Genomic DNA, 22,016 nt, shown 5'->3' on the forward strand with positions numbered 1-22,016 from the left:
AGAGATTCCGTCAAACCCGTCAGAATTTCACGTTCTCCTCACAGAGGCCGAAAAAATACGATCTACTAGCTCACAATGCATCGCGACACGTTGAGCTTCTATTTTCTGAGATTGTTGGCTTATTGTGTATGACTTGCCCAGTATACGCTACACTATTCATAGGTCATGTGGTTACTTGATGTGTCCAAAGACAAAACTCATTCAGATGCAACGTGATGAGCATTTATTTTACACCCACACAGAGTAAGAGACAGGTGAAATAAATAGAGGTTACAGGGGAGGTGTAATCATCATCATAATCTTTATCTTACATCACACAGGATGTTTCATCAGTCAAGTTCATTTAAATAATGAAGTAAACAGGCCAACAGCTGAAATGCCCGACACAGTACATTACGTGTTTTGTCTTTGCTTCCATCGCTTAGTGCATTTAAGAGAAAACGAAAATGAAGCATAACAATGCATCAGACAGGTCAGCAAATAAGAGCTATATTTTTTCTCTTCCAAGGCATGTGTTCTGCTGACGATCATTTGAAATACCAGTGTTTTGCTTTTATACTGTACAAACAACATTAAATCACAACTTGTAGAAAATCAAACATATTACAAATCTATGCAATTATAAGTGTGCAAACATAATTATAAATATAAATATAAAAACACAGTTCAAACCTTAATGTTAAAATGTTCAAAATCATAGGGGGAAAAAATGGATTTACAGTGATTGTGTGGACTTTGGTCTTTTAACATTATAATTGGGGAATGTGCATCAACATGAGCAAGAATACATATTTGCCACAGGGTTCTTGATTCCGGCTTCCATTTTCCATTTGCTTTCATGCAATGTCTTTGATCAACATATTAAAAAAAAGCGGCCGACAGGGCCTACTGGTCCAGACGCAGACCACTTAGGCATTGCCACATAGGCATGGATGCCTGGCGGCGTGGCCGGTTCGATTCCCGATCCGGATGACCTTTGCAGCATGTCACTCCCCATCTCTCCCCCCATTTCCTGTCAGTCTACTGTCCTATCAATAAAGGCATAAAAGCCCCAAAACAAATATATATATATAAAAAAAAGGGCGGCTGACAAGAGGCTTCTGATTGACTTTTCATCCTGTCCAGTTTTTCTTTGCAGGTGAACGTGACAAGTGCCACTGTGTTCACTTTTGATCTTTAAAGCAAAATCTCTGAAAAGGAAATAAACCTCAAGACAGAGGCAGCTGAATAGGGAGGGATGTTGACAACCAGTGTCCCCCCGCTGCTTGCCCTCAGACACAGTACATTTAGAAACATTATGAACATCATGGACCTGCAAACAAGAGTACAACAGCTTTTCTAATAGATAATACCAGGTTATAATCTACGATATTTGGATGTTTAAATTAAAAGGTTGCTGCAACTGGTTTATTAGAAACTGTTAGATTTGCTAACTAGTTTTGCACAGGTAAAGCACTAGGGGACATCATGAGGACTCTCTCACATGGTTATGAGAAAGGTTTTCTGAATTAAAAGGCCATTCTGAATTATTGCCACAACAGAGACATTTTTGCTCTTTCGGACATGTAAGCAAGCCAAGGATCAAAGTTAAATGTTAAAGGATTTTGTCTCAAACTGAGCAGTGAGCAGCATGTTTAAAACATCAAAGGTGCACTATCAAGCACCTTTCGGACAGCATTGTCTCTGCCGTTTGTTACTTGGCTCTAATGCTTTCTGGATACTGGTTCCTATGAGAAGTCCCACTTGATGGTAGGTAATGTGACTTTACCAAGATAAGGCCATTTCTCCGTCCTGGCTGACGGAATGGTCATCCTTGAAATCGGAATGCTCCCGAGGATTGCAGTGACTGATATCCTCACCTCCACATCACCCTCTTCGACCTCCAACTGAAGAGGTCTGTCTGGCCACAGACTTTTGATTTATTGCAAGAGTGATGGCCCATGAATCAAGCTAGTCGTCAACATGATCAAGGGTGGCAAGCTAATGACAGTCCCTTAAATGAAATCGACAGCAGCAGTTGTGGCTGTGAATATCGACAAGATGATAAAAAAGGAGCTACATGGGAAGATCAGTTGCCTGTTTTACCACAGACTGCAGACAGAGCAGAATGCACAGCAATGATTGGAGCTAAATGATGCTGGAAAGAGTCTTCACTGTAGATTTCAAATATCAACAAGCAACTATTTAAAGCACACTCTGTGGTTGTGAAAGCTCCGCAACATTTTGACTAGCATTGAGGCTATGGGATACTGATTGATTAGGCAGTTAATGGATTAAGTAAATAATTCATGAATTAAAACACACACACACACACACACACACACACACACACACACACACACACACACACACACACACACACACACACACACACACACACACACACACACACACACACACACACACACACACACACACACACACACACACACACACACACACACACAGGCTATAAGCAGAAGTAAAGAAATCAGATGCTCACCCAGGGAAAAATAACTTGTTGGTAACCAAACAAAACACTTCAATAAATCAAATGGATAGAAGACTTTGTACCAGCTGTTTATAAATGCTATTGAATTAGATTTTACGTAAGTCTCGAGACTCCCATTCATTCTGGAGTGTTTAGTGCCACCTGCTGCTTAAACAGGATGTTGTCAATATGGCATATCTTTCCAGTATCCCCACCTCAGCGGGAAGTGACATCATCATCATCAAAGAGCGAAAGTTATGTGATCACGGCTAGCGGTGCGTATGGTTTCACAGCTTTGTGGTCAGTTGGCGATGGCTTCAGTTGCTGGCTGGTGTTTCCATTTTGGTCCCAGAAGTTAGTTCGCAGGTTCAGAAGGTTAGAGGCCAGTGTCAGTTCAAAGGGTGTGTGGTCGTTAAAAGGGTCAGATTTGGTCTCGTCTTTGTTTTCAGAAAGTTCCGCACGTCGCTCTCTCTCACCCTCTAAAGGTCTTTACACACAGGGGGCGAATTTGCGAAGCGAATAATTTCCTTTTTTTTTAAACCTCAAAGTCAATGCAACCTTCCACACCGGCACCGAATTTTCACAGAGTGAAAAATCGTCTGTTATTTATTCGCACTCGTGTCGAATTTTGTGGACATTCGCAGGCGAACTCCTCTATCTCTCAATATCAAAGCAAGCGGACTCTACCCAATTTAAAGAGAGAGAAAATGGTCCAGTGACTATCCCTTTGCATTGAGAGGGAACAGTGTTTCTCCTTTTAGCCGTGTCTCATCTCGTCTATCCTGCTGCCGCCATTGGAGGGAAAAAATACTCAAATTTCTTATTTAAGTAAAAGTATGGCTTATGTATGTTTTATATTATAATTTAGTAGTAACTACAGTTTTAAAATAAATAGTTAGAGTAAAAATACAATATTTGGATCCGAGATGTAGTGGAGTAGAAGTAAAAGTACTGGAAATTGGACAAACTCAACTAAGTAAAAACACCTACAATTACAGTACTGCGACTGCCTGGCTGCTGCTGGGAAACCCTTCTGGTGGTGTCCTCTCTGCTGTGATGTGATGGGTTGTTTGATGCCAGCCCCAAACAATTCGCACCACCGTCAATGAATAAAGTCATTTCTGGTCGCTTATTCGTGTCGCTTCGCTAATTCACCGGTGTGTAATGATCTTCACTCTCACACACAGGGGTCATCGCCTTGCTGGCTTGTGATGGCCATTTTTGTCAACATATTTTTTTTTTGCCCCAGTCATACAAAATGAAAAGACAATACTATTACTAGAAACACATAAAGAGCCCTGAATGACCATAACATGTCTGTAACACTGAGAGGGTACAAATGGAACCAAATGTATGTATTTGGTTCCATTTTTACACTCTCAGTGTTATAGGGGTCCTTGCAAATAAAATATTTAGAGAACCACTAGTACTAGTGGACTTCTAATGTGTCATACTGTCACAGTAAATAAGTGTCATAAATATTCGGAAGAAAACCTGGAGATTGACATTCAGTAATTGGGTCTTATGATGGAAATAAGAGAATTATAATGGTGTGTAAAAAAAGAAAATCTAGAATTTGCCACGGACAAGACCAAGTCTTTGCCACGGACACATTTGTCCGTGTACGGACATATTGATGACCCCTGCCCACACAACATACTTCCTCACTCTTTCTGTTCATGCCTCCATTTCTCTTGACTCTCTCTCTCTCTCTCAGAGGTTGGTCTCATCCCAGGCGGGGTCATTCATGCTCTTCAGAACTCTCCGGATCATCCTCTCCAGCTCCTTCCTCGCCCTCTGCTCTTCCTCCAACGTCCTCCTCATCCTCTTGTTGTCCTGGGAGCAGGGATTAAACAACCCATTAACCCATTTAGGCCTGAACACATTATTACGCAATATTTTATGCTTTAAATATAAAAAAATAGCAGATATACAAGCTCACAGCGCGGCACCGAGTGCCGCGCTGCGATCTTGTAGATCTGCTATTTTTGAAAAAGTCGTGAAAATGTGTGCAAATCTTTGAATATATGTATTTTCAAAGCGAACGTTTGTAACTCAAATTTTGCTTCTGGGTGGTCCCTGGAACTAAATATTTTGAAATGGTGGTCCGTGGCCAAATAAATATCATTTTGGGGGTCCTTCACATGAAAATGTTTGAGCATCACTGACATAGTAGTCTCTCAAGAACAGACTAACTGAGCTCCAGTTAAGTGAAAAGGACCTTTTCTTTGACAATGGCTGGCCAGATTGCTGACATAGAAACATAGGTTTTTTCCAAAAATCTTAGAAGGATTCAAAAGACACTTATAGAATCGGGTCAAAATTCAGATTTTCACGATTTTTCAAAAATAGCAGATCTATAAGCTCGCAGCGCTGCACTCGGTGCCGCGCTGTGAGCTTGTATATCTGCTATTTTTTTATATTTAAAGCATAAAATATTGCGTCATAATGTGTTCAGGCCTAAATGGGTTAAGACCTACAAATACCTAAAAATGTCTTCTAAATCCTAATGGTTTTCTGAAAAACCTATGTTTCTATATCAGTGGTGCTCAAAGCTTTTAATGTCAAGGACCCCTAAAATGATATGTATTTGACTGCGGAGATCTACAAGCTGATATCGCGGACCTCTGTGCAGCGCTATGAGCTTGTATATCTGCTATTTTGTAAGGATCTCCAGCTCTGAAATAAGCTTGGGCTGATTTTCAATAATATTGAATATAGCGATATTTGTTACACAATAACAATATTATTCATAGTATTTAATATAGCCTAGACACACTAGGCTGCTAACATTTATATCCAGCTCGGATAGACTATATTTATCACCTACCTTACATGGGAATAGCTGTCAAATCAGCACAAAGTGAAGTGTCAATGTGAGCGACCTCATTGTGGAGATCAACATATCAAACAAGGCTTCTACGGTTGTATTTTTCTAGTTGTCTTTGTGACTAAATCAGGCTATGGGTATGGGATAAACAAATTACACTGTGCTATGAGCTTGTATATCTCCCATTTTTGATTAGCCAAAGAGAAAATAATGGTTAAAGTGGTTATGTGACAGAGATGCGTTCCCGGTCTTAAACAGAGAGGATCATAATACAGCCACGCTCACCTGTTTGAGCTCCAGAAGCTCGTCTTTCAGACTGTACACCGTGTCCACTAGGCTCCTACGTGGGAAAACAAACAACTCAGGCTTGAATTAGGGCTGTCACAATTATGACATTTTACATGACGATTAATTGTCACTCAAATAATTGCGATTAACTTAATTATGTATCTGTCGTTGACAATTACATTTCTGTTTGGCGTGTAGGCTTTGAAGTTGTACATTGCAGATATGACACATAATATATACATATACAAAGAATTTACTGACATATTTGACAACTTTATACTTGATAGCATTGATAGTGGAAATAGCCGATCTACAAGCTCACAACGCATTGTGAGCTTGTAGATCTGCCATTTCCACTGTTTTTGAAAATGTTTGAAAATATATGAACATTTTTCAACATGGAAGCGATTATGACGATTATGCAAAATAACTGCAATTACCTAAAATAATTGCGATTATGTAATAATTGTGACAGCCCTAGTTTGAATCTCCACACACTAATAAGGGCCACCCATTGTGCTTTCATACCACAAATAATACAGGAATTAAGAAATGAATCCGTATAACATAACAGGTGACAGTGCAGAAATGTATTTTGTGCCAAGTTTTAGTTTTACATACATTCCCCACCCGGCCACCCCACCAACCCACCCACACACCTCTCCTCCATCACAGTCTGTCCGTTGCTCTTGATCTCCTCCACGATGATCTTCTCCTCTTCAGGAAACAGCATGTGAACGTCCTTCCTGCTCGAACCTGGTGCACGAAGAAACCCAGAGGTCAACACGTTATGCAAGGTACGTCACATTAGCTACCTGAACCCTAGAGTGCCTGTTCTGGGCGTGTCACACTATCGGCGGGTATTCCGATATTTTATATATAATATATATATATTATATATATATATATATATATATATATATATATATATATATTATAGATCCCTGGGGGACATCGATCAATGAAGTATATAGGGTTTAAGTGGTCAACACTCTATATGCACACTAGGGCATTCACCAAATATTCGAATATCAAAGTCACTATTCGACGTTGTTCACCGAAGTCGAATATTCGCATTTTTTTTTCTTTAAAAAATATATAGTTTATAAAGCTTGGCTAGATAGGAAGTCATAAGAATGAGTTGTCAATGCCCGTGGTGGATGAATTTGTTAATGCTCTATACCAGGGGTTCTCAAACCTTTTTTGGCCATGACCCCCCAAAATAAACATATTTGAACTGAACCCTGACAAGCACTTAGAATTGTAGGTATTACATTTAATGTGACTCGGTTCCACAGATAAATATTGTGAAAATAGCAGATCTACATGCTCACAGCGTTGTGAGCATGTGTTGTGAGCAAGTATTTTCACACACACACACACACACACACACACACACACACACACACACACACACACACACACACACACACACACACACACACACACACACACACACACACACACACACACACACACACACACACACACACGATTGTGTGTGTGTGTGTGTGATTGTCGATTGCAGAACTCACTATGCCACGTGTGAACACACGTTTGGCTTTGCGCGTGCGTACTCACACACGTGTGCGTTATGGGGTATGAGATATCCATGCACTTTCACAAATACACACTGTACTTACAGGGGAACATCTTTGTGTATCACTATCATGTACACAAAGATGTCTGAACACACAGCAGGTCACAGGCAAAAACAGACGATCTTTTCACACCACGGACCCGTTACTACAGCAACACATGACAAAACACATAGTTACACTACTGGTCGGGGGGAGGGGGCTTGGATTCTGACTTGAGGGTCGGGACTGTGATGCCTTACGCGAAACAGAGGCGGTCCTGGAACTATGGGCGTTCCAGATACTGTCATAATCCGAGTCTTCGGATTGGTCGGAACACGTGGGCGGGTTGCCGGGGCAACCGGCGGCGGTGTCCGCGGGGACAGCGAGGTGCGCGTCGGCGGCCAGCACGTGGTTGTGCATGAGGTCCGTCCCCAGCCAGGCTGTGACCCCAAAGAGCAACGAGGAAATATAACGGGGGGCGGAGCAAAACCATTTGGAATGGGGCGGGGGTGGGGGTTGCAGGACAAAACCATAATGTGCGGGGGTTGGTCGGGGAGGAACAGCAGTTTGCAAGGGTTTACAAACAAACGGAGGGTTGTGTGGGTCAAACCAATTTGGATTGGAGCAGGGCGTGGGGGGGAGGGGGGGGAAGAGTTGTGTGGTAGTTAGGCGTGGCAGGATGATGATGATTATGATTATGACAGGGGAGACCAAAACAAAAATGGAGAGGTCAACGAAATTAAAAGAGAGAGGTGGAGGCAATGAGAATGAGGGTTTCAAAAATGTAAAAAAGCAAAATAAGGAACCCAATGAATGAAGGAATGGATGGATGCAGGGGAGGAAACAAAGGGGTTATAAAGACACCATTACAGAGAAGAGAAGAAGACAGAAAACACTGTTAGTGCAGGAAGAAGAGAAAAAACGACAATGGTTAGCAATACACTAGCACCATGTTAGAGCCAAAAGAGAGTGTAAGTGTGTGTGCGTGCGTGCGTGCGTGCGTGCGTGCGTGCGTGCGTGGCGTGCGTGCGTGCACTCACTGGAGTTGAGGGTCTGCCGCGTCTTGGCGCTGGTGCAGTAGGCCTCGATCACCTTGAGAATCTGAGCATCCTCCTCCAGGGCAGCTGTACCTGGAGAGAACCATGGGAGGTGGGAAAAGTATTCACACTCGCACTCGGACTCACTACAAGTCGATTCATGAACACACCCCTCGGTGTCGCACTTTTTTCTTAGCACTCTATGTACTCAAACCACATTGCATTGGTACCCACATACTTTGACCTTGCATTTTGCAAGTCACTCTGAATAAATGACAAAATTGTAGATTGTGTGTGTGTGTGTGTGTGTGTGTGTGTGTGTGTGTGTGTGTGTGTGTGTGTGTGTGTGTGTGTGTGTGTGTGTGTGTGTGTGTGTGAGAGAGAGAGAGAGAGTGGTACATACTCTTCCTCACAGTGAAGTCCTCCTCTGAGGGTTTCCTCTCTGGTTTTCTCTTTGGAAGCAGCTTCTTCATGTTCTTTGGACTCTTACTCATGTCCTATACACAAGTAGACGGGACTCAACAGTTGAAAGAAAATGTTCAGTGTATGCTCTCTTGTTTGTGCGAGGAAATGTACTGTAAAGCCTATTGTGCAACTGTGAATTATTGTGCAATTGAAATGGCCATAGGGATGGAAAGTATCTCTGCCGTATGGCCAATGGCTGAGCAAAAGCTTATGGTCTTGTATAGAGCAAAGCTTGGGGAGCAGGCAGGGAATATTTATTCGTGCTCACTTTATGCAAATTTAGGACAATCAGAGACTATCTACTTGAAGCCTAGCGTCCCTATTCTGGGGCAAATAATCTGCAAAAAATAAACAGATCTACATAAGCTCAGCATGCGTCGCAATGCACACTGGGGGGACTCCAGTCAATAATGTATAGGGTTTATGTCAGGGGTCTTCAACGTTTTCAAGCCAAGGACCCCTTATTTGAGAGAGAGATAAAGTAGGGACCCCCACAACCTGTTCATATATTCCATATACTTTCATTGTATTTCATGTGTATTTTGGATTCATGTTAATGTGTGTTTCCAGATATTTAACCACTTGAACTGTCAATACTTAATAAACTTGACCTTTCACTCTGTACTTAGTCTGCTCTTTTTCCTCTCTACACCAAAGCTCTTGCCAAAAAATAGCCGATCTACAAGCTCGCAGCGCGAGGCGTTGTGAGCTTTTGGCTAAAGTTCTCCCAAAATGGACACTAGGGTTAGTGGTTAATATAAAAAAGGAGGAAAAAATGTTTCTATCACTCAAAGATTTGGAGGACCCCCTGTAGTAACTCTGGGGAACCCCTGTTGAAGACCCCTGGTTTATGTGGTTAATTGCCGGGGAGAAAAACTCTTGAGACTTACAGCCATCCGTAAACTAAAACATCTGTTTCGCTGATGCCATCTTCTTCTCCTCCTGTACCGTAGCTTTCGGTATGGTGCCATCTGTTTGTTTTTTTTGTTTGATTTTTCATAATGCTTATCGTCACCAATAATATCAAACTCTTAAAGATAACTCATTTAGCCAACAATGTTACGGACCAAAAGGTCTAGGGGCGAATGGCCCGTGACATAGTCACTAGTACACCCGGTTTGCAAAAATATGGATTTGAGTTACAAATGTTCACTTAAAAAATACATATATTCAAAGATTTGCACGACTTTCACAACTTTTCAAAAATAGCAGATCTACAAGCTCACACATCTGCTATTTTTCAATAGCTAAAGTAATTAATAGTAAAGTAATTAAGGCCCCTCCACCTTGGGCCCTAGTAACTCAGTCCCACTTTTCCCTTAATTGTGACGCCCCTGATTCACACATTCATCCTTTGTCGTTCACGCGTGCCATGGCGTACCTCCTTGAAGCAGAGGGCAGCAGAGGGCCGGAGCGGAGGCGCGGGCCTCAGGCAGCTCAGGCTCCAGGGCTTAGGGGTGCTGGGGGGCTCCAGCGGTTGGCTCCACATGGGGTTGGCGGTGCCCGGGGTGGCGCTGAAGGAGGTGGGGTGGGGGAGGGTGTGGTAGAACGACCCCACACTGACCCCGCGAGATTCTGAGTGTCTGGAAAGGGTGGCGGCTGGGTGGGAGGGTAACTGGGCGGGAGCAACGATGAGAGAGGTCGACGCAGGGGGAGAGAACGAATAGATGGGAGAAAGGAAAGGAAGCGTAGGGGGAAGGGAGTAAAAGGAGAAAGAGGGATGGGTCGAACATTGATTGATTGAATACTTTATTAACAGTTTGTAAATAGTAAATTGGTAAGATTTTACAATGATGCTAAAAGGATAACACAAAAAGCCCCAGGCCTAGGGGCTTAGTTATTTCCACTGTGGTCCTGACCCTACGTTTTAACAGTGGGCAACAGCTGGCGACTCTGGGCGATGTTGTCCAAAAGATACAATATTTTCATGTTTTTGGGCGACGTTTTCTACTATCACCACATCGCCTGCTATCGCCAGTAGTTGCCACGTCCCATTGACAAATAACGCACTTCCAGAAAATACGGGCAACCGTCGCCTGCTGTTAAGACGCATGGTGCGACAGCAGGAGGGTTCGAATCCAAGTCAACGGATGGTGATGATGGTTACATGATAGTTCTGACTGACGGACTGAGTGATTGTTTAAAGTGGGTGTTGGCGAAGCGGAGTGTACTCACTGTGTTACACACAGACTGGTGTTTAGGTGTGTGCGTGGCTGTATTGTGTGTGTGTTTGGTGAGAAGGTCCAGCCAATCCTGGAGGTCCTGCTGAGTACTGCACACCACCTGTGTCCTCTCACCTTGACCACCTGCAGAACACACACACAGAATTATTGCACGACAACAAGCACACAAATCACCAGTTATCTCCACTATTAGTTTCTAGCTGAATGCCCTCTGTTGAGATGGGAACATAAATTGGTTGTTAACAACAGAAGCGTACCAGATATCTCAAAGGCATTCTTCATGTTCTCTCCGTCCTCCAGTCTGGAGATGAGCATCCCAGACAGAGGAAGTCTCCCCTGCATGGGGACAAACGCATGCATGGACACACAGAGTCAGGGACACAGAAAGACGGACAGACGTTGTTTTGTTGTTTTCAGTTAGACTAGAACACACAACTGAATGTAAATACACTGTCTGTATTTTTAGCAAAGCAGTGAAAAGTAACAGACCACCCAGGGAAAATAAATATGCCATTCCGAGTATATGTGGGGTTACATTGATTATCTGATCAAAACATGCACAGTGCACACCTTTCTTCCAATCTGATTAAAATAAACCCGATTGAAGGTTTTGGATCAAGCGTTTGCATATGGTGAGATCAATCTGATCTGGTGTTTGATTGGGTTGGAAAAAAGTGTAGACCACCCCTCTGCACCCGATTAGAATTAAATCGGGTTAGGGTTAGAATTTTAATCAGGTTTATTTAAAATCTTGTTTTAACCTGATTAAAAGTCTCCATTTAATCAGTTCAGTACTAATAATTAATCCAGATTTGTAATTAGCAGTAACAGAAATATGTGAATGAGAAGCATGCCACACCTTTTTGGCATGTGTGTGTTTTATGAGTGTGTGTTAGTGCGTGCGTGCGTCTGACCTGATAGATGAACCCACTCATCCTGGAGCTGGCAGAGATCATGAGCAGTGTGTGAGAGAAGAGGAGAAGGTATCGCTCACTCCTCTCCTGGAACACAAAGAAGACACAAACACCTCAAAATAACTTCTCATATTTTTTACTTACATTATTGTAAATGTTCTCTTCTACCCCAATTTTGAAACCTTTGAAACCTTTTTGGCTGCAGTACCCCCTTATACTGATATCTGAAGCCAAAGTACCCCCTTTCCCCTCACTGCAGCATTTTGCTTAGAAAAGTGCAGTTCCAATATATTCAAAATAAGACAGCATAATGGCAAATAAACATTGTTTTCTATTCAAGGTCAGTTGTACTAGTCAAGTTATTGATGCAATTTGGTTTAACAATTTACAGATGAGCAGGTTAATGCAAAGTCTGTCAGTGTTTTATCATTAACCACAACAGTAAAATACATTTTCTAGTTTTTCTCCTGTACCCCCTGCAGTACCCCTAGGGGTACACGTACAGAATTACATTTTATTCATTAAAATAGTTACATAGTGCCACTTAAGTAAAAGTAGCAATACCTCTACATAAAAAAAGGATCTCTTAAAGTATAATTAAGTATAAATATAAATGAGTATACATATACACACAGTGTACATAAAAAGGTGGTCTACCGGACAGCTCTGTGTGTGAACACCGGCATGGGACATGTGGAGAACAGGACCCAGGCTTCTGATGTCATCGCCCTCCCAGTTTCTGATCGGCTCGGTGAGGATCTGCAGCTCCAGTTCCTTCCTCTTCCTCACTTCCTGGCACTGAGACTGGAGACAATGCGACACATGCAGGATGTGAGATGCACTGCACAGGCCATCTAAGACACTGGTTCACTGCACGGGCCATCTAAGACATGGTTCACTGCACGGGCCATCTAACACACTGGTTCACTGCACGGGCCATCTAACACACTGGTTCTCTGCACGGGCCATCTAACACACTGGTTCACTGCACGGGCCATCTAACACACTGGTTCACTGCACGGGCCATCTAACACACTGGTTCACTGCACGGGCCATCTAACACACTGGTTCACTGCACGGGCCATCTAACACACTGGTTCACTGCACGGGCCATCTAACACACTGGTTCTCTGCACGGGCCATCTAACACACTGGTTCACTGCACGGGCCATCTAACACACTGGTTCTCTGCACGGGCCATCTAACACACTGGTTCTCTGCACGGGCCATCTAACACACTGGTTCTCACTGCACGGGCCATCTAACACACTGGTTCTCACTGCACGGGCCATCTAAGACATGGTTCTCACTGCATGGGCCATCTAAGACATGGTTCTCACTGCATGGGCCATCTAAGACATGGTTCTCACTGCATGGGCCATCTAAGACATGGTTCTCACTGCATGGGCCATCTAAGACATGGTTCTCACTGCATGGGCCATCTAAGACATGGTTCTCACTGCATGGGCCATCTAAAGGGCCTCACAGATGAGAGGCCGATGTTGGGTCAGATCAGATCTCGTGCCCGGGGTTTATCGGTGTTCATTTCAAACGACAGCGATCCTCTGTCTTGCGACCGGGCCCGGTATATCCCGCTGTGCCAAGTGAAATATCTCAGACCATTACAAATGAGACCGACGTCTCGCGATTCTAGCCACCCACGATCTCGGGGGGGTGGTGCCATGAGAGACGTGACTAGATGAAGATTCCGCCCCCTCAAGAGGGATAAAATCAAGAGTGTTTTTCTCTCTCTCTCTTCACGTCAGTTTAATTGCCATTTGTTTAATGTTTTGACAATGAGGGTGTTCCAGGTGATCCCCAGCTTAATGATGGAGACCAAATGGTAACCAAAAGGACTATTATTTATACTAAAGGGAATCTTTCTCCAAAATAATCAATTAGGCCTACCGCATGCCAGCAAAGTCAACGAGCCAACGACCCAATTAGCGCAGAAGTCCTGCAGCTGCGGTGTTCTGACTCGCTATGCTCCAAAATCCATTTTATTACCTAATTAAATATTAAAACAGCGAAATTAAACAAATATATTCGCTATAGTCTATAACAAAGAGTCTCTCTCTCTCTCTCTCTCTGTCTGTGCCATATTTGTAGCTAATAATGCAGTATTGATACTTTTACTTAAGTAAAGAATGGGAGTATACTTTTTCCATCACTGCGCAAATTAGACTACAGAGGCGCACATGGGTATGGTATAACGTACCTTGATTACAGGAGAAAATAATAAAATGTACTTCTTAAAATGAATTCATCATGCTTGTGCTTGTTGCTAAAAAGTAGGTATTGGCAACATGACTAGTGTATCGCATGCATGCCTCACACGTGCAAGACAACAGCCATGTTACCATACCTTAGCATTTGCAGAACTGACGCTGCTGGCAGCCGGAGGAGGAGGAGGACATTATGAGCGAGTGTGCAGGCCTATTCGTGGACTCTTTTTATTCTGACTTTGGTTGGTGTTATTACTGTTATGTTGATATGATTGATCTGAACCAAGCTGGACCCAGTGGATTATGTAGTCTACAAGGAAGCACGTTGGCTGTCTCACCCTGTCTGTCTGTCTGTCACAGCAATGGATTAATTGGTAGAAGTTGGTGTTACATTCTTCTTTCGTGTATCATCGTCCTTTGCACACAAGTGATAACTGCGCCATCATGACAAAACATTATAAAAACAAAGGTAGGTTGGTAGTCTTCTAGGTAGGCTACTGTGCGCACACTGGCCGCTGCTCACTTTATAGATATTATAATTATATATTCAGTTATGTTTTTGGCAAGCGAGACGCGAGATGTGATGCGCATCCAGCAAGACACGGCTGAGAGTGTCGCATCTCCAATATCATTGATTGACCAGTGTCCACTCCTAAAAAACATCAACCAGCATTTTAACGGCAACCAGCCAGACATTAAACAGACATGAGCTTAATCAGCTAATAGCAATTATGAATGTCCAAACCTCGCCGGTGTGGGCGTGCAGTCGCAGAAAAAAAAAAAGTTTAACCTCTCGCTTTTTTTTTTTTTTACTGTCCCACCAACATCCAAGCATATAGAATAGGGACAGGCCTAGGTTCCTCAATATCATTTAGCTGGGGACCCCCTGGAACTCCCCAAGGACTGGCGGTCCTCTTTGAGGACCAATGAACAAACTGACAGAACGAGAGGCGCAATTATGTGCCTGCAGCCCGCGCGTAAAAGTAAAAAAAAAAAAAGGAATGCAATGGAATGTCTCTGACTTTGAGTATTACATTATATGAATAAGATATTATATATAGGGTGTCTGTCTGTCAAGTTGCACAAGGTCAATTTAGAGCCCTTATAATACACGGATAGAACAGCACTGCCCTAGCCAAATCTGCGCAGCAAAAAAAAGACACGGCCTTGTTGCCAAATGACTGCGCAGAAGAAGAAAAAAGAAGAAAGAACGCTATAGGCTATAACGTTTTTGAACAAGTGATTACAACAAGGGAGAGAGTAGGCTAAAGTAAAAAGTAAGTAGGCTAATAATAATAATAAAAGTGTAGGCTGTGACAGAATAGCCTACACTCTGCGCAGCCTAAAAAAGGGAGGAGCTGGCTTCATATAATCTGATGCAATCCCGTGAGCTCATTCAGACGACAATAATTGTAAAGGATTCCTACCCGATGACCCGAAAATATCAAGCTTTTTTGATATTATCGTGAGTGCTCCCGACGAGTCCCGAGGTCATAAAAAAGCTAATTAACATAATCCGATCGTGTCGGGGTACTGTTCAAGCCCAAGACCGATTCCGGGGCCGACCAAACGATTTTCCCGGGGGGTCCTCCCGAAATCTGGTCGGGGATCCTCGGCCCCGGGATCGGCTCAATGTGAACGGGCCCTAAGACATGGTTCTCACTGCATGGGCCATCTAAGACACAGGATGTGTGATGCAATGCATGGGCCATCTAAGACACTGGTGTGACGGCCCTGCCCCTCTCTGCAGGCTAGCCAGCCTCAGTGGTGCAGAGTGGGGCAGGCCGTCAGGCCAATTGGGCACACCTGATGGGGGGTGTGGTTTGGAGAGTATAAAGGGAGCTCTCCTTCCAACCTCTCTTTAGCTGTCACTACTCCTGGAAGCAGGTTCTCTACTTGTGCACCTCTATACAACATGCACCCAGCACACTCCACACATCCATACACTGCAGACACGACTGATTACTGACTTGTTCACACCTCATACCTTTAGTTTGTTTGATCATTGATTTTATTGACTTTAATTTAGAGTAATAAATATAACTTAAAATGTTGACTTGTGTGTTGGCTCCCTCTTTTTGTTATGAACCACCCTTGTTCATGACTCGTTGAACAAGGCTCGTTGGTCTAGGGGTATGATTCTCGCTTTGGGGTGCGAGAGGTCCCGGGTTCAAATCCCGGACGAGCCCCCATTTTGTCATGAACAAGGGTGGTTCATAACAAAAAGAGGGAGCCAACACACAAGTCAACATTTTAAGTTATATTTATTACTCTAAATTAAAGTCAATAAAATCAATGATCAAACAAACTAAAGGTATGAGGTGTGAACAAGTCAGTAATCAGTCGTGTCTGCAGTGTATGGATGTGTGGAGTGTGCTGGGTGCATGTTGTATAGAGGTGCACAAGTAGAGAACCTGCTTCCAGGAGTAGTGACAGCTAAAGAGAGGTTGGAAGGAGAGCTCCCTTTATACTCTCCAAACCACACCCCCATCAGGTGTGCCCAATTGGCCTGACGGCCTGCCCCACTCTGCACCACTGAGGCTGGCTAGCCTGCAGAGAGGGGCAGGGCCGTCACACTGGTTCTCAACCCCCAAAATAATCATATTTTAACTGGGGACCCCCCACCACCCTGACGAGCACTAAGAGTTGAGACATTACATTTTGTATAACTCGGTTCTATTGTGAAAATAGCAGATCTACATGCTCACAACGCCTCGCCAACACAATTTCCGCCTCTTATATTTGACAATTTGGCCAATGTTTAATTTGTCATTTTAGAGGTATTAAAAAGTCCTTAAATTTTCATTTAGAACCTAGTAGCCTAGGAGCCTAGTAGCCTAGGAGCCTATGTATTTCCATAATTTTGGAATGTTAATTTTTGGAGACATGTTTTTCTGACATTCTGAGAACCCCAAGAATCAAGATATACAGTACATGTCTCCAAAAATATAATATACACTTAAACTTTGTCAGTTTGTTTACTGTTGAGTGAGAAAACAATGTTGCACATTAAGTTAATCATCTAGGGACCCCCTAAAATAATTTGGAGACCCCCCCTTGGGGTCCCGACTCCCGACCCACAGGTCGAGAACCACTGATCTAAGATATCATTCAAACTTTCTTCTGATTTTGTACACAAACATACTGTATATGGCATTATCCAACTACGTATGGACACAAAACACGCTAACCCTGTCTGATGTTTCTGCAATAGTAAAATAACATTGATAATAAGTGGCAGGTTATTTCATATTGGACAAAAGTCCAATAGAGAGATAGAGAGAGAGTTTTGTATACAGGAGAATTGTGGGAATCCAGCAGAACAGCAGATGTTTTGTCTCTGATTTGCGATGATAAAAAGAATTAAGAAAATATAATTAAAAGAAAAAAACATTTATGATCCATATTTTTTTCGGCTTTTGAAGTTTTGTCCTAAGAAATAACCTGTCAAAGCCAGCAATTACTGGCCTAACTAACACTGTGTGTGTTTCTTACAGCAAGGCTTTTGAAGGCTGTCATAGAGGCGTGTAGGTCTGTCCTGTCAGGGTGATGGTCCTGTGATGAGAGACAGACATTAATTAGAAACATCCCAATTCTTCTCATACTGGTTTTAAGGGGGCATCAATCACATGTCCCTAGAAACATCACCTGCAAAACCATCGTCAACCATTCCTATGGTACGCCGTACCTGAGGTGCAGTCCTCTCTTTCGCCATGCATTGTGTTTTTCTAGCAGCTTTTATACACATATAAAAGTTAAAACGTGAAACTTTTCAGCAGAAGGTGCACTCCTTCCTGTTTTGATGTATTGTGGTAGAAATATTTATAGCGTAACAAATATGTATGTTGTCTAAAGAAAATCTCACAAGGCTACTCATTTAGATGTACCTGCAGCTGTCAATCTAACAGCTGACATCCATGGACTGTGACTTCTACTCCTACTCTGTGTCAGCATAAAATCTGTACTAAGTGATGCTATACATGGTCATTGCAACTTAACCAGTCAGCCTTATTATATACTGTATGGTACTTAGTATAGCTGTTTAGATTCTCTCTCCATCTAGGGAGAGCACCTTGGTGTATAAGAGGTGTCCCATATGACACTTGAGGAGGTCTTCTGCCCAATAGGGCAAAGCTCTGGCCGGGAGGCCAGAGCTTTGCTCTCTGATGTATGCTACAGAGAAATGTGTATGCTATTTCTCTGTTGCTGAAATCTTCAATAAATGTTTGACTTCACCCTGACTGGAACATTAATATTTTTCTATCACAGTATAGATGTGGTAGGAATAGTGGGACGGACAATGGCCAATGCAGACATAAGAATTATATATTAGAGTCAAGAATCAAAGTGTGCTTTAATCCAATTCCATCCCACCGGTTACGCACGCAGGCCCGTTCCACATGTGCAACAAGCTGTTTTGCCCAATGTGCAGTTTTGCCAGGGCGTCTATGACTGTAGTTACCTATGTATCTCTGCGTGATGATCTCCTATGGCAACATTTACACTTTCCCAAGCACCACACCTTTGAAATTGCGTAAATATGTCCTCTTTAGAAAAGAGAGAGACCCATTAACATCCGGTCAGTAAAATGAATTGCAACTCTAAAACTACAGTACATAAGATAAATATTTGTTTAAAGATAGGGTTCTAGATCTAGACAAGTGGTTTTCAAACATTAAAATGTTAAGGACCCCAATTTGACCACAGCAGTTGATACAATTTTCCATCTCTGGGTCTACCACTCTCAGATTTACAGACATGTATCACCTCAAGGCCACTGGGGATCCCGGACACCACTTTACTTTGAGAACCACTATTCTAGTAGACAGAAAGACAGACAGAGAGGACAGAAGAGGTGAAAGAGACTGGCCTGACCTCCATGTGTCTCTCCAGCTCCTTCAGCAGGGTGGGGTAGCGGTCCAGTCTGGTGAATGGTTTACTGAGACCTGTGGTCAGAGTCAGGATACCTGGACTGGACGCTCCCTTGGATTCCATGTACTCCCCTAGATCCTCACTGCAACATATATGCACGCACACACACACACCACACACACGCTTGTAGATCTGCTGTTTTTCGCTGAATGCTTACCTACTATGACAGAGTTTCTCAAAGCTGAGTCCCTGGAATCTGTGGGTTCCTTTAGGGGGGTCTTAGTTGACCCAAACAAGTCTGTAACTCTGACAGTGTACAAATGGACTCTAACGTGTCCATTTGGTTCCATTTGCACACTGTCAGAGTTAAGGGGAGATCTTGAAATTTAAAAGTCTGAGAAACACTGCAATATGACATGCCCAGACTAGGGATGCTAGGGTTCATGGGATTAAGTGTACCTGAGTTGGGTGAGCACACTGACAGCTGAGGGGTGGTTGGAGCAGTACGCCATGTACAGATTCTTCATCTGTGGCATGAGACCCAGGAAGAACCCGCCAATTCTCTGCTGGTTCTCTGAGAGTCTACACACACACACACACACACACACGCACACGCACACACACGCACACACACACACGCACACACACACACACACACACACACACACACACACACACAGAGAGATTAATAATTTATTCATGTCCACACATACAAGAACACACATAGTTACAAGGTGCCGTAAAAAAGTACATTAAGCTTGAATCAAAGGGTTCATCATCTTCCACGAGCCCTGTTGTGACTACAGTATGTGAGGATACCGAACACTAGAGGTCACTGCAATCCCACCAAATCTGCCGTCAGCATTAAGCTCCAATGCAACTAGTGAGCTGTGCATAGTTATTTTGTTTGTTTCTATTGTTAGCTGAACAGGATGTAAACTGGGAGTTGTCCGTAGAGACGGTTTTGCCTGTGGAATTAGTAAGGCCATAACACCTTCCAATATTAACTCCAATATCAACAAGTAAAGTGCAATTTCAACGAAGAAAAGCTTTTTTTTTTTTTTTTTTTCTTTTTAAGTTTGCCATGCATGAATTCTCTTTGTAACAGTACCCTGCTACAGCATCACAACATTTATCTTTATGAGAGTTGTATGTGTCAAACAAATCCCTGTATTTCTCCCCTTTAAATGCAAATGTTAAATATATTTCTCCTCACACTCTCTGTACTGATACAGCGTATAGTTTGCTTGTACAGTACAAATAGGCAAATTCTGGTCTTTACAAGAATTATCTTCACCGTTCCTGTCTGACTTCCATGATAATAATTAACATATCTAAACCATAATAATGTGTTTCTTTATCGAGTTTTGATGTATGTGTAATATGACACGTAATCAGTTTTGCTGCACAGTGCTTGAAGAAATTCAACAAAAGGCAAATCTATCGCTGTGCATTTGCAGAGCTCCGCAGATGTCAATCGCAATTATTTGAGTGACAATTAATCATGTAAAAAGTTGTGACAGCCTAGACATGAATGGTCCAAATGGTTAACATTGGCCCTGGAAGAAAACTGGCACAGCTGGTACAGCCTGTGAGTGAGGAGGGGTGAGTGTTGCTCCTTCACTTCTCTTTCACAGCCCCGCCAAGAGTTTTCCTGATGGTCCGGGCAAATAGGAAATGTAAAACAAAAAGAAAGAATGGAAAAAAAAGAAACTAACTTGGTACGCTCCTCCAAGGACTGAACCAATATCTGCTGGAAGGTGGAGATCTCCTCCAGGTTCCCCTGAATATGACTGATGTCTGCACTGCTCAGCCTGGAGAGAGGAGAGGAGAGGAGAGTTCATGATGAAAGTCTTAAAACCTCAGTCAGACACACATATACACACAGTACATATGCATTGCACACATACTCACGGCACGCCACACATGCGTGCACGCACGCACGTACTTGTCAGTGGGATGTAGAGAGCGCAGATATGAAGCCAGGAGACTCTGTAGTTCTCTTGAATATTCACTCTCTGTTTCCAAGATGTTTTGCAGGACCTAAAACAGATTATACTGGTAAGGACTCTATCTATTGGCTTACTACAATGTCAATCTTAACCTTTGGGAAATTACAAATGTCTTCAAATTAAATTACTAGTACCAATACTGCTGAATATCTGTAAACTAAGAATGCACACATAGACTAACGGTATATTAAATAATCTAATAATCTAAGTAACTAAACACTGGTGTTGTATTCAACAAATATCTCCACTTGAAGGATTTAAAACACCGGTTCCCAAACAAATTCAATGATTTTTCAAAGTAATAGCATTAATAAATAAAAGGGGAAAAAAACAAAGAAATTCCATAAATCAGAAAACAAATGTTAAAGAAGTAGTGAAACTAGCCGATCTACACGCTCACAACGCGATGGGAAGCTACGCATTGTGAGCTTGTAGATCTGCTATTTTCACTAGTTTGGGTCCCAGGGAAACATCTAAGATTCAAAAGATACATTTCTATAAAGACTGCTAGAATAAAGGTTAATAAGGCACTAATATTTGAGACCCACTGAATGGCCTAAAAAGTGTTTATTTACACATGCTGGTTTGGTCTATTCCACTGGCAGCCTTATGTTCTGATCTATAGCCCAACCTGATCTATAACTCCTTATAATCCTTAACCCAATTAGAACGGGTACACATTATTGTGTATCATTATTTTATGCTTTAACTATTGAAAATTCTTCTTGAGATAGTTCTTGAGAGACTACTATGTCAGTGGTTCTCAAACCTTTTCATGTGAAGGACCCCCAAAATGATATTTATTTGGCCACGGACCCGCATCTCAAAATATTTAGTTCTAGGGACCACCCAGAAGCAAAATTTGAGTTACAAACGTTCGCTTTGAAAATACATATACCGGTATTCAAAGATTTGCACACATTTTCACAACTTTTTCAAAAATAGCAGATCTACAAGCATGCATATCTGAGCTTGTATATCTGCTATTTTTCCACTGGTTAAAGCATTCAATAATTTCTAAGCCTAAATGGGTTTTAAAATGTACTCTTTTCAACGTCTCACAATAGTCTAACTTCATAAATAAATACAGTGCTATTAGTGTGTGTGTGTGTGTGTGTGTGTGTGTGTGTGTGTGTGTGT

The 22,016-nt window shown here is 42.5% G+C and overlaps 1 protein-coding gene across 1 annotated transcript in view; it reads right to left on the minus strand.

The window, feature by feature from the left end:
- Nucleotides 1-281: 281 nt before the first annotated feature.
- LOC308280383 (rho guanine nucleotide exchange factor 7-like) overlaps nucleotides 282-22,016 on the minus strand; it is a 40,236-nt gene continuing 18,501 nt past the window's right edge. The window contains exons 7-21 of the mRNA XM_080720645.1: nucleotides 20,813-20,907; nucleotides 20,583-20,678; nucleotides 19,324-19,446; nucleotides 18,868-19,006; nucleotides 17,488-17,547; nucleotides 12,425-12,571; nucleotides 11,768-11,854; nucleotides 11,111-11,189; nucleotides 10,846-10,976; nucleotides 10,052-10,285; nucleotides 8,609-8,702; nucleotides 8,209-8,298; nucleotides 6,248-6,344; nucleotides 5,586-5,640; nucleotides 282-4,306 (exon numbers count right to left, since the gene is read on the minus strand). Of these exons, the coding sequence (XP_080576771.1) occupies nucleotides 4,184-4,306; nucleotides 5,586-5,640; nucleotides 6,248-6,344; nucleotides 8,209-8,298; nucleotides 8,609-8,702; nucleotides 10,052-10,285; nucleotides 10,846-10,976; nucleotides 11,111-11,189; nucleotides 11,768-11,854; nucleotides 12,425-12,571; nucleotides 17,488-17,547; nucleotides 18,868-19,006; nucleotides 19,324-19,446; nucleotides 20,583-20,678; nucleotides 20,813-20,907 (1,650 nt within the window). The 3' untranslated portion in view covers nucleotides 282-4,183. The remainder of the gene's footprint in view (nucleotides 4,307-5,585; nucleotides 5,641-6,247; nucleotides 6,345-8,208; nucleotides 8,299-8,608; nucleotides 8,703-10,051; nucleotides 10,286-10,845; nucleotides 10,977-11,110; nucleotides 11,190-11,767; nucleotides 11,855-12,424; nucleotides 12,572-17,487; nucleotides 17,548-18,867; nucleotides 19,007-19,323; nucleotides 19,447-20,582; nucleotides 20,679-20,812; nucleotides 20,908-22,016) is intronic.

The sequence above is a fragment of the Nannobrachium achirus genome (assembly GCF_963921795.1).
Source record: "Nannobrachium achirus genome assembly, chromosome: 24".
Lineage (NCBI taxonomy): Eukaryota > Metazoa > Chordata > Actinopteri > Myctophiformes > Myctophidae > Nannobrachium > Nannobrachium achirus.